A 13,497-nucleotide genomic window follows, 5' to 3' on the forward strand; every position below is an offset into this window, starting at 1 on the left:
TTATGATATTTTTTTTGTGTGTTTCCGTAACGTGAAGAGTTGATATGAAGAGAACGCGGTCTTTCTCTCATCATTAGAGGCCAATGTTACGTTAGGCCTACTTTTATGGATGCAAGTTACTGAAATCTATGAAACGTGTAATGTTAAACACATTAATACACTATTTTAGGGTAACTTAAGCGTGATGAATTAGGTTAAGATTGTGAACTTTTGCAATTGTCCCGTTGAGAGACCGACATAAACCTGAATATCTAACGGTCCAGCTACGATAAAATGGCGCTCATTTTGAAACAGCGTTTTGACCTCGTGAGGACGGCATTTCATAAGGCCGTTATCAGTGGGTGTCTCGATAAGCTTTCTAGGTCGTGAATTAGCTGATACTATTATTTTGTGTACTCAGATTCGTGCACTGGTAAGTGATTTATATTAGTGATCACTTAATCTTGGATTACAGTTCTTAAATTTTTTTAAACGCTTTGTATTGTATAGCCAAAGTATATTTAAATTATAAATTGTACATTTAGCTGTTGAAAATTAAGTTCAAGTAGTTTTGATGAACAGTTGGTTTTATTATGTCTTATAACAATTATCTTTCCCCCTCCCATTTATTCATCCATCTTATGTGGTTCAAACCAGAGAGGCGATGATGTGGAGAGGCAGACCAGAGGGATGCAAATTGATGCTGGAGGCCTGGATTCAGTGGTGGATGTCGCTGTAGTGGTGGAGGAAGAAGTTATACTAAATGTTTCAGATGTACCAACTGCCTTTGGAGTGCTTTTCGGACTGCTTTACACTCTATTGATTAACCCAAACAGTGGAAGTACCTTTTTGAAGCAGTGCAAAAGGTATTTCTGGGTCTCGACAGTGAGAAGTGTTCTGCTCAAATTCAGTCACTGAGAACCAAACTGTTGCAGGTGTAAAAAAAAAAAAGATGATCTTGTTTAGAGGTCAGAGGTGGTGGAGGGATGACATCAAAACCCAAAAGACTAATTCTCCACTGGTTCCCTCAAAATATTCCTATGCTTTTTTTATGAATAATAATAGGCTTTTTCAATTTGTTAGTGAAATAAGGTTTGTGGTAAACAAGTTGATGATACTTAGATATTTTATTCTACAATGATAAAAACGTATCTGTGTGTAGTTTACATTGTAGAAAAGAAAATCCATTTTATTGTCAAATTGTGTTTACCACAGAGCTTATTTCACCAATAAACGAGGAACCAGTGTCGAATTAGACTTTCTGGTTTTGACATCATCCCTGCACCACTTTGAATGTTATGATGCCAAATATTCAGTTGTTGTTTTTTAATACTTTTTATACTTATGAAATATCTCGGACACCATTTTGTTACCAGTTGTTGTTGTTGTTGGTGTTGTATTCTTTTTAGTGGTCAAATCACTTAATCACGATTAATCCCATCTAACATGAAAGTTTGTATATCATATGTGTGTACATATACACACACTATATTGCCAAAAGTTTTGGGACGTCTGCCTTTACAAGCACATGAACTTTAATGACCCCATTATTAATCCATAGGGTTTAATATGGAGTTGGCCCACCCTTTGCTACTATAACAGCTTCAACTCTTCTGGGAAGGCTTTCCACAAGGTGTAGGAGTGTGTTTATGGGAATTTTGGCCATTCTTTTAGAAGCGCATTTGTGAGGTCAGGCACTGATGTTGGACCTGGATAACAGTTTCTAATTCATCCCAAAGGTGTGCTATCAGGTTGAGCTCAGGACTCTGTGCAGGCCAGTCAAGTTCCTCCACACCAAACTCTTCATCCATGCCTTTATGGTCCTGCTTTGTGCACTGGAGCACAGTCATGTTGGAACAGGAAGGGGCCATCCCCAAACTGTTAAGTGTGAAGTTTGGTGGAGGGGGGATTATGGTGTGGGGTTGTTTTTCAGGGGTTGGGCTCACCCCCTTAAGTTCCAGTGAAAGGAACTCTTAAAGCCTCAGCATACCAAGACATTTTGGACAATTTCATGCTCCCAACTTTGTGGTAACAGTTTGGGGATGGCCCCTTCCTGTTCCAACATGACTGTGCACAAAGCAGGACCATAAAGGCATGGATGAAGAGTTTGGTGTGGAGGAACTTGACTGGCCTGCACAGAGTCCTGACCTTAACCCGATAGAACACCTTTGGGATGAATTAGAGCAGAAACTGTTATCCAGGTCCAACATCAGTGCCTGACCTCACACATGCGCTTCTAAAAGAATGGCCAAAATTCCCACTCCTACACCTTGTGGAAAGCCTTCCCAGAAGAGTTGAAGCTGTTATAGTAGCAAAGGGTGGGCCAACTCCATATTAAACCCTATGGATTAATAATGGGATGTCTTTAAAGTTCATGTGCTTGTAAAGGCAGACGTCCTTACACCCACATGCGCACACATATAATATATATATATATAAATATATAATTATAAATATAATATATATACACATATAAACACAAACTTTTATGTTAAGATGTTATTAATCAACTTGACAGCACTAATTATTTTATGTATTTATTACTTGGAGAGTTTGTAGTTTTTACTACAATTCAAAATGTGCTTTATTGTTCTCAGTTTAGGGAAAGATTAGTAAATGTTTTTTAGTTCCATAAATGTTTGAAATGGAATTGGCAGTATTGAATTTAATGTTTGTCAACTGAGCACTTTAGCCTGTATGTTTAGTTTGTGCAGATTGTTGTGAAATAAAAGCTAATATCTCTTTTCATTTGTGTTTTTATGTGATTAATACACACCAGTAAATAATTTTGTTAACCTCAGTATAAAATTTAGTACAGCAATTTTTAGTTAAGCCCAAATAATAAATCCTGATTAAAACATTTTAGTTGAATGAACTATAAAACTAGTTGAGCAAACATACTTTTTTAAGTTGGAGTCAAGTTTGGACCAACTAAAACATTTTAGTTGAATGAACTAAAACTAGTTGAGCAAACATACTTTTTTAAGTTGGAGTCAAGTTTTGGCCAACTAAAAAATAATAATTGAAGCAACACTTTGAAGAGAGAAATTGAGTGAACGTAAAAATTCTGTGGAACTAGTTACTAAATAATAATTAGTTGAGACAACTTTAAATTTTTTACAGTGCTCAAATGCCACTTCTGATGCGATCGTAGAAGTGGATAAATACCTTACAGAGACCAAAGAGCTGAAGATCCACTTGAATACTGGAGAATGCAGAAACATGTCTACCCCCATCTATATACATTGGCATTACAGTTTCCTTGTACCCCGGCCTCCTCTGTATCATGTGAAAGAGTGTCCTCTAAGGCTGGGGAAGTACTGTCTAAGAGGAGCAATAGACTCAGCCCCAACACTGTGAAACAGCTTTTATTTCTTAATAAAAATGTTTAAAAACTTTATCACCTTTCTGTCATTCCTACAGGTAGCTACATAAGCATTTTGTTGTTTGTCAACTGCCAATAAAACATTAAAGAAGAAGATTATCTCTGAAGGAAAGGAAAATAAAAAATGCGGTCATCGCATCAAAACGATCTCTCCAATCATTAAGGAATGCTCTCTCCAATCAATATGAGGAATGGAATGACAAATTCAGATAGGCTTCTCAGAGGTTACTCAACATGTTTTATTATGACAGGTTTCAAAAATAATGAATGAAATAATAATAGAAATAATGTCTCTTCTGTATTAGAAAAATAAATATATAAATAATAAATAACTAAAAGAACTCACAAACTTACAAAAACAGAGTAACAAAATATATATTAGTTTTCTTCCTCTTTATCCTGTTTTTCTTCCTCATCCTCCTTGTTTGCCCATCTATATTTTGCTGTAGAGGTGATCTTTCCCAGCAGTTTTTTGAAAACCTGGACATTTTCATCACTTTATAAAAAACAGCAGGACAGCCAGGATAGGATGTGAAAACAGGACTTTTGGTCACCCTAGTAAACAAATGAGAGTTTAATCAAACACAGAAATATACAAAACTCGTGTTGGATCCTGTATCCATGATATTAAACCTTTATCTTGTGTTACCTGAATTGTTTAAACACAAGTATTATCCATAAATGAGAGACACGACGGTAAGAAAACTGTTTCTTCCTAATTTCCTTTGTGCGAACGAAGTTCAATCTTCCGTCACAACAAGTGTGTGTAACCATTATAGAAACAGAACAGAAAAAAAAAACAAAAAAGAAAAAAAAACATGGGGAATTATACTGAAATATCAGAATTGCCTCTCAAAGAAAGTTACAAAAATCATGGATTTTTCAGTTATTACCTGCTAAATCCACTCTAAGCAAACAATAATAATATACACATTATTCACGTATAAAATTGGCTCTTCATTCACATTTATCCTCCTTGAACTCATTCTAACAACTTAATATGTTTTATGTTTATTTCAGACCAGATGGAGGTGAAAGAGCAAAGACAAGAACTGAAGTGAAAGGTGATGATGCTGTAGTTTGTTTCAGCCTGTTGACACCAATACAATGAGCTTAATGTGCCAATTTACAGAAGATCTCAGACATCACCATAATGAATGAGCTGAGAACAGGGAACTTTTGGAGACAAAGAGGTTTTTCAGCTGCTCAGTTTAACATGATGGCCCTGTACTTTTTAAATGCAGATTGGATAAAAACACAGTGATCACAGTTCCCACCTGCAGTGAAGCCCCTCCCACAACAATTCACCAATAAATACTGGGAATATTCTCATCATCCTACAAGAGAAGGACAAACTCCAGGAGTAGCAGCTGAAATCTGTGTGACTGTTAAAGATGGAGTTTATTAAAGAGGAGATTGAAGACATGAGTGATCCAGAACCATCCAGAATAAAACATGAAGATACTGAGGAACAAACAGGTTGGTGTCCATTCTTGATTCTTCATTGTTGACACTAGATGTGAATTAATAAGCAGTATATGGATGATAAATGATAGAGAAATACATTAAAAATATCATAACCTTGTATATAGCAGTTGTCAAACATATTTTTCCTATATTAACAAGTGAGTGACAAAACAAAGAGTGAAAGATCTCTGTTGTTTTCTGCTATTAAATAAGGGTTCACTTGAACTGATTCTAACTGTATTTCTGTGTATTTTAGACCAGGTGAGAGTGAAAGAGCAAAGACAAGAACTGAATGAAGTGGAAAAGGAACATCGTAACTTTAAAACTCAAAGAACAAAAGCCAAAAAGCTGCACACCTGCACTCAGTGTGGAAAGAGTTTCACACAGAAAGAACACATTAACAGACACATGAGAATTCACACTGGAGAGAAACCGTATCCATGCACTCAGTGTGGAAAGAGTTTCACACAGAAAGGACACCTTAACAAACACATGAGAATTCACACTGGAGAGAAACCGTATACATGCACTCAGTGTGAGAAGAGGTTTTCTTGTTCATCAACTCTCAGTGTTCATCTGCTCCGTCACTCTGGAGAAAAACCATTCAAGTGTGATCAGTGTGGTAAAGATTTTAATTCATCATCAAGTCTAAAACAACACCTGAAAGTTCATTCAGATGAGAAGCCTTATGTGTGTTCTCTCTGTGGAAAGAGTTTTTCATGGCTATCCAGTTTTAAAAAACACCAGAAAACACATAATGAAGTGAGAGATTATATGTGCTTTGACTGTGGGAAGAGCTTTACTGCATCTAGTCAGCTGAAACAGCACCAAAAAATTCATTCTGGAGAAAAACCTTACAAGTGCTCATATTGTGACAAGAGTTTTGTTCAGTCTGGAAACCTGAAATCACACGAGCGAGTTCATACTGGAGAGAAGCCGTACGACTGCACTCAGTGTGGAAAGAGTTTCACACAAAAAGGAGACCTTAACACACACATGAGAATTCACACTGGAGAAAAACCATATACATGCACTCAGTGTGGAAAGAGTTTTTCTCATTCATCAAATCTCAGTGTTCATCTGCGCATTCACTCTGGAGAAAAGGCATTTAACTGATCAGTGTGGTAAAGGTTTTATTTCATCTTCACATCTAAAACAACACTTGAAAGTTCATTTAGATTTAGATGTCATTTAGTGTGTGTGTGAGATAGAGGGTTAAGCGAGACCATCTACGAGACACCCATATGGAAAAGGTTTGCTAAAAACACCTGTGATTCGTATATGTTCCAACAGAATATTGTAAGGGACATTTATGCTGCAAAATCCACATATAAAAATTACATAATATTAATGTTTTTTTAATCATATATGTCATATACTGTATGTCCTACATACAAAAGCCATATAGATCTTCATGGTGTAAAAACATAGGAAAATAATCCTAATTTAATATTCATATCCAGCATATATCTTAAAGTATTAGTTCACTTTCAAACTCACCCTGATGTCATCCAAGATATCCATGTCTCTCTTTCTTAAATTTTTTACAAACAGAATGGACTTCAATGGCAACCAACTATTCAAATGTTCAAAGAAGTTTCAAAAGTTTCAAATGTATATATATTTATTTTTTTAGAAAATGATTGTTTCGCTAGATAAGACCCTTATTTCTCGACTGGGATCGTGTCGAGACTTTGAAGCTTCATTGAGACGGACATTTGAAACTTCTTTGAACATTTGAATATTTGGTTACCATTGAAGTCCATTCTGTGTAGAAAAATCCTGGAATGTTTTCCTCAAAAACCTTAATTTATTTTCGACTGAATAAAGAAAGACACGGATATCTTTGATGACATCAGGGTGAGTAAATTATCAGAATTTTTGAAAGTGAACTAATCCTTTAAGAGGTATAAAACACAGTGCAGTTTACCAATCAGTGTAAGGCTGCACTTCACTCATGCTCTTGCTCTTATCTTGTCCTAAGTGGAGCCCTATGCCTATAGTCAATCATGGTCATATGCAATCAACATTAGATGAAACACAATATTTAAAACTACACACACAAGCACACATTTTAATTACAAAATTATTTATTGGAGTGTATTCTACAAGATACAGTTGAATATTTTACATAGGCCTATCAATAGTTTATCACAGTACTAAGTTTAGTATACTATTCTTAACCTATAAACATAAAACTTTCCTTAATGTCGAAGTGATTCTTATGCATATCACCACCAGAGTTCATGTCACATATACAAAAATATATTCCAGCCAATTTTCAATATTTTATTCACTGTTCTAGAAACATATTTGACTCAACTTTGTTGCACCCTCTGATTTAAATAACACTGTGATGAGTTACATCCGGGACATTTACTCGCTGAGCGCGACGAAACGAGCTGAGACTTTTTACACAGACGCCATTCTCTTTGATTTGCAATGCAAGGCATACGAGGAGGGAAAACGCATGGATTAAGTGTTTTATCCAACACATTCTCATCCAAAGGCGTCATCTAACTGACGCTTTTGACCATGCGTCTAAATCCGACGCACATGGCACCCTTTAGCGTCAGTTAGATGACGCTTCCGTTAAGGGTAGGTTTAGGTCTGGGGTAGGGTTAGGGTTAGACCACTAGGAGGTGTAGCAGACTTCAGATGGTCACTTCCCGGACATCGCGGACACACCACCACACAACGAATGGGATGATGAATGCAATGGAATTTATTCCCTTTAACAGAATAGTGAGGCAAAATTAGTTAACTGACATCAGGGGCCTACTCTCTCACTCCTCTGCTTCTCCGTTCGCATACACTATGCGTCTGCGCGCGAACGCTTAAAGGAGAAGCGATATCCTTCCCTTAACATCCAACATGTAAATGTCAATGATTAATTACCCCACATAACAGAATATCACACATGGAAAACAAAGTACTGTAAACTCGTAATCTGACTGTTACCACTATTACTGTGTGTATAGACTAATAAATCTTTTTCTACAACCAGTCTTATTGTATGAATGTACATCACAAGGCAAATGGTGTGAAAATAAACACACAACCATCACATTAAATCCACAGATTATATAACAAACAGTCACATTACTAAATCATAAATTGAAACAACATACCTTTAACAGAATAGGGAGGCAAAATTAGTTAACTGACATCAGGGGCCTACTCTCTCACTCCTGCATTAAGAGACACACGTGAAAATGAAGCGCCTACTTCGACACGGTTAAAAAAGCACTTTCAAAGAAAATAACCCAACCACATTGATACACTATATGAAGTAACCTCTTAACAAAGTTTTGACATCATTAATATAGTAATCAGGTTACAAAAAGACAAAAATTGCAAGACAAATGTGAGAGAGAAAATCTACCTCTGCTTCTCCGTTCGCATACACTATGCGTCTGCGCGCGAACGCTTAAAGGAGAAGCGATATAATTTCCTTCGGGTGTCTCACTAATTAAAGCCCCACATACAACAATTTGCCGGAACTCCCGATCGGAACTATTGAAAATAGTAAATTGAACACAAGTTTTGCTGAAGTTAACAGTTTAAACAACATTTCTCTTTGCACATAAAAAAATATATAAAATTAAACTCAAGTGTCTAAATCGACCGGCTACAGAGGCGCGTCTCATATTGACGCTTAAGGGGTACCATGTGCGTCGGCATGTTGACGCATGGTCAAAAGCGTCAGTTAGATGAGGCCTTGGGATGAGAACGGGCTGTTTTATCGCATTTATATATGCATTTTATGTAAGGGATAATCCACGGCTAGCCATGCATTAAAGGATTTTAATGCACGACGTAGAGGCGAAGCGGAGGGTGGTTGCCTCTAATGCATGGCTAGCCGTGGATTATCCCGCTTATACCTCGGTTATTTGCCAAGTTAAAAAGAAGTTAAAGTTGTAACTGATGTTTACAGCGTAATTTTTTAACAGACGTGTAAAAATGACGGTTATTTTCTTAAGTCATGGCTCTTTTTGTTCTAGCACTCCGTCCGTACCTGTGAGCGTCTCTTATTTAAAGTCTACAGTCCCCATGTTGCTTAAGCATATAGCTAACTTAATGATTCTTTAATGGATTTATTAAAAGTATTTATGAATGACAGGCAACACTGACAGTGACAAAGCAATCTTTATTTGAACTAATCATGTCATTTATTTAAATTAATTAGCTGTATATCAAACCAAAATTTTCTTACAAGTCTTGTGGGTGTGAAAGGGGAGAGTGCAGGTGCATTTCTAATTTTCAGTCAGACTCAGCAATACGCGGATGATGAACGCTGGTGTCTTTTCCATTTTTCCTGTAGCGCTTTAAAACTGATTTAACCCTCTGTGGACTAAGCCCTTTTTGGTCCGTTTTCTCTATTTTTACATTTGGGCTTATAAACCATACGTAATGGAGATGGAACACTATGTGTTTGGTATCTATGGATTCAGAAGACCCTACGCTAACATAATCATGCATGTAATGTGTTTATAAAGGAAATATGAGTGAAACATGTACAATAAACTAGAGAATTTCAAAAACGGAAATTAGATTTTTGTCATTTATTTCTGAAAATCACACATCACACAACAATAGTGAACAGTTTTTGAACAAAAAAATATATTTGTCAAAGCCTTTGCTTGACAGAAATGTGTAATTGTTAAATAAAATGTGTAAAGAACAATGAAAAATGTAACTTTATTCACAAATAGTCCTAGGCGTTTTTCTTAGGAATGCTTAGAATTTTCTAAGCAATGCTTTCTCCTCGTCACTCTCCAGTAATTGTTCCAGAGCTTGTTCCACCGTAAATCTTTACTGCTTGCCATCATAAAAGTGCTAAAACAATAAATAATGTTATAATTGTATGTATATAAATATATATATTATAATCTTTCTGTCTCTCTCTCATATTTCACTGATAATCCGCTCCGTAAGCCTCCGTTCGCTCTCTCTCCTTCTCTCCATTCAACGCTGTTTGCGTCATATCCCTAACTATATAGTACCACCCATTGCAAGGCTATAGAGTCCTCTGATTTGAGATACGTCATGGTAACCTTCCTCTGATTGGATAAGGCAATTTTTCCATTGGTTGTTGCTTGCGGAATCTGCCAAACAACATCGATTTCATTGGCCCTTTACATAGTGGTATTGCGCAACAAGGAAGTGTGTATATTTACAAGCTGGGTAAGTTATCACTGTTTTCAGCGGAATCTGAGGAAGACGGTAAAAAAGACTGCACCTCTCTATCATTAATAGTTTTTAAGATATTTACACATTTGTAAAAGTATGCCATTTTGGGCGGTACCGCCCAATCCGTCGCCAGAGGGTTAAAGACGGCATTGCTTAAAGCTGCAGTCCGGCGTTTTTCCTCTTTGTCGCCATCTCTGTTCGAAATCTGCAATTGCAGTCATTCGCGGAATTATCAACTTTACGAGAGTTGTACTTCGACACCCTCGACACAGCACAGCGCGGATGAACACAGTGTTTGAGGAGAGTGTGCGGCTGTCAGTCACCACGCCGATGTGGATACTGGCATTCAGAATCACAGATTATTCTTTTTGGAGTATGACCAACATACGAATTTTCACCGGAAAATGTAATCTGAACTAGTAAGAAACATCCACGTTTGTTCTGGTTCTGACATTGCAGTAAATCGCGCTGATTAAATCTAACAATTGCTTATAAGTTATCATATCACGCAAAACCGTGCAAATTATACTTTGTTCTCAAATTGTTAATGTTAACAACATCAGCATTGCGTGACTACATGTAATTTCCTTCCGATATTATCCTTGTTTTCGCATGGGTCCGGTTGCAGTCTCTTTTTTTCTGTAGCCACTCCGAAGTCCGAACGAAGTCTTTTGCATTTTACAGCGGGTGAATCTCTGGTTGTCACTGGTGATTGTCGTTTGAACCTTTCTGGATCCGCCATCAAATTGATGCTTAATTATCAAGTGCTGTGAGAAAAGGCTATAAATCTCCACCTCCAGCATCCTCACACGCAATATAGCCTACTAGCCGAGAAAGAATGAAATCGAGAGTATTATTGAGGAAAGGTTGAAGGTAAGGTGATAAAAACAATGGGATATGAAGAAGAAAGGTCGATGGTTTTACAAAATTCAAAGGAAAGTGGGAGAGATGAGAAGTGCAGGAAAAAACAGGAGAGAAGAGATAATAATATCAAGGATGAGATTTGGACATACAAGATTAAACTACACTTTATAAAATGGGTAAACATTATACGAGAAGATGTGAATTTGGTGGGCAAGAATAAACTGTGGAACATGTTATGTTATGCTGTCAGAAATATGATCCTGAAAGAATGAAAGATTCTAATGCAAAATCTAGAAAAAAATAAAAATTAAATTTATACTAGGAGATATTTTACAAAACAATTCGGGAAATTAATGTTATAATTTTATAGTTCAGTATCTTAGAATAACTACTTTGTTTGTGAGGATATAAAAATGTCATTTTGATCCACACTTCATACCAGTCATTGGCGGTAATACTCCATTTTGTTGTTTGTCAACTGCCAATAAAACGAATCGGTTACCTAACGTAACCACGGTTCTCTCTAGATGAGGGAACGAGTATTGCGTAAGCTAGCTTACACTACGGGAAAGATTAATCTTTTCTGAATTATTGAAGCCAAAAAATTATCCTTAATTTTGTATCCATTGTCAATGCAGTACAGCAGCTGCAGACCTTGAGCGGACTATCTAGCGAGCTCATTGGTCGCTCTGCGGGAACTGCTGCAGCCTATGGACGGACAGAATGAACTCGCGTCCAATGAGAGGCGCTCGCGCCTTCATCACGTCACAGCCCGCCAAACTGGGCGTGGCTAGAGTGTATATTAGAGCGGTCCAAAGGCTGCCTCCCTGGTTTTCATAGAATGAAGCGAAAAACGCTCGTGGCGCGAGCACGGCCGGCTACGCAATACTCGTTCCCTCATCTAGAGAGAACCGAGGTTACGTTAGGTAACCGATTTGTTCTCTTACGAGAGGTTCTCTCGTATTGCGTAAGCTAGCTTACGCTACGGGAACCCATTGTCAACGCCGTGCGTGCCAAGCATCCACAGCATGAGCCCAGGGGGAGAAAAAACCCCAGGGAGCCCTATGAGTGGGGAAAGCATTTTGGCCAGCAAAAGCGCGGGCCACAGTGTGAATGCAATACATAAGCACATAGCGGGAAGAGAGACAGAACGGTAGTGCCGGTCTGTGGAGAGTTTCCCATCAGTGCAGCTCACCAGGAGAGCTGTAGCGTATTAGACCGCTAGTAATTTAGCCTGCAGGGCGGGTACTTCCAGATTGTAAAATCTGACAAAGGTGGAGGGGGAAGCCCAGCCCGCTGCCACACATATGTCGTGAATGGAAATCCCACTGGACCACGCCCACGATGAGGCCATGCCTCTAGTGGAGTGAGCCCTAATGCCCAAAGGGCATGGCAGGTCTTTTGATGCATACGCAGCAGCAATAGCGTCCACTATCCATCTAGACAGTGTCTGTTTCGAGGCAGCGAGACCCTTGGTGCGCCCCCCGAACGAAACGAAAAGCTGCTCAGTGCGTCTGAAAGAGGCAGAACGCACAGTATACAAGCTCAGTGCTCTCACAGGGCAGAGGAGAGTGGCGTCACATTCGCTATCGGATGCTGGCAGAGCCGATAGGGAAATGATCTGCGCTCTGAACGGGGTACCGATCACCTTGGGGACATAGCCGTGTCTAGGCTTTAAAATGACCTTGGAGTCATTTGGTCCAAACTCAAGACACGCAGTGCTGACAGACAGCGCATGAAGGTCTCCCACACGTTTAACTGATGACAAGGCAGTCAGAAAAACGGTTTTGAGTGAAAGGTATTTCACATCCACGGATTGAAGCGGTTCGAAAGGAGGGGCTTTCATAGCTTCGAGAACTATAGAAAGATCCCAGATAGGAACCGATGGGGGGCGCGGGGGGTTCATCCTTCTAGCTCCCCTGAGGAAACGGATGACCAGCTCGTTTTTTCCCAGTGACTGGCCGTGCAGGGGTTCAGCGAACGCCGCGACGGCCGCCACGTATACTTTGAGTGTGGATGGGGACCTGCCCTTATCCAATAGCTCTTGTAAAAACACGAGCAGTGGCGAAACCCCACATGTCCGTGTGTCCAGATCTCTGTCGGTGCACCATTTTAAAAACACAGACCATTTGGACGCGTAGAGTCTTCTCGTAGAGGGAGCTCTAGCGTGTATGATAGAGTTCATAACGCCCTCTGGCAAAGCGACGGGTAGTCGTTGATCACCCACGCGTGCAGCGCCCAGCGCTCTGGGTGGGGATGCCAGATCGTGCCGCGAGCTTGAGAGAGGAGATCTGATCTCACTGGAATGGGCCACGGGGCTGTCAGTGACAGCTGCGTAAGCTCCGGAAACCATGTCTGATTCTCCCAGCAAGGGGCTATGAGGAGCACCGAGCAGCGCGTTTCCCTGATCCTCTGTATTACCTGTGCTAATAGCGAGATGGGAGGGAAGGCGTAAAGCGGGCGGTTGGGCCAGTCCTGGGCCAGCGCGTCCTCGCTCTTCGAGAAAAACACTGGGCAGTGAGAGTTCTCCTCTGACGCAAAGAGGTCTATCTCTGCTCTGCCGAATAGGCGCCACAGCATCTGGACTGTTAGAGCGTGCAGAGACCATT

General features: G+C 39.2%; 2 protein-coding genes across 6 annotated transcripts in view; one reads left to right on the forward strand and one right to left on the reverse strand.

Moving 5' to 3' along the window:
- Positions 1 to 13,497, reverse strand: part of LOC130101124 (oocyte zinc finger protein XlCOF6-like) — a 297,964-nt gene that overhangs the window by 48,849 nt on the left and 235,618 nt on the right. The gene's annotated exons all lie outside the window — the stretch shown is intronic.
- Positions 4,376 to 5,981, forward strand: LOC130101155 (zinc finger protein 32-like). Its single transcript, XM_056266745.1, has 3 exons — positions 4,376 to 4,843; positions 5,088 to 5,376; positions 5,797 to 5,981. Exons 1-3 carry the CDS (start codon positions 4,759 to 4,761, stop codon positions 5,945 to 5,947), a joined length of 525 nt encoding a protein of 174 aa, XP_056122720.1. The 5' UTR covers positions 4,376 to 4,758; the 3' UTR covers positions 5,948 to 5,981.

This window comes from Rhinichthys klamathensis, unplaced genomic scaffold (genome assembly GCF_029890125.1).
Source record: "Rhinichthys klamathensis goyatoka isolate OS25496 unplaced genomic scaffold, OSU_Roscu_1.1 h1tg000253l_1, whole genome shotgun sequence".
In the NCBI taxonomy this organism is placed as follows: Eukaryota; Metazoa; Chordata; class Actinopteri; order Cypriniformes; family Leuciscidae; genus Rhinichthys; species Rhinichthys klamathensis.

Coding starts and splice junctions, on each gene's coding strand:
- LOC130101155 (XM_056266745.1), top strand. CDS start 4,759: ATGGAGTTTATTAAAGAGGAGATTGAAGACATGAGTGATCCAGAACCA. Junction 4,844..5,087: donor AGATACTGAGGAACAAACAG/GTTGGTGTCCAT, acceptor TGTGTATTTTAG/ACCAGGTGAGAGTGAAAGAG. Junction 5,377..5,796: donor TGCACTCAGTGTGAGAAGAG/GTTTTCTTGTTC, acceptor GTGTGGAAAGAG/TTTCACACAAAAAGGAGACC.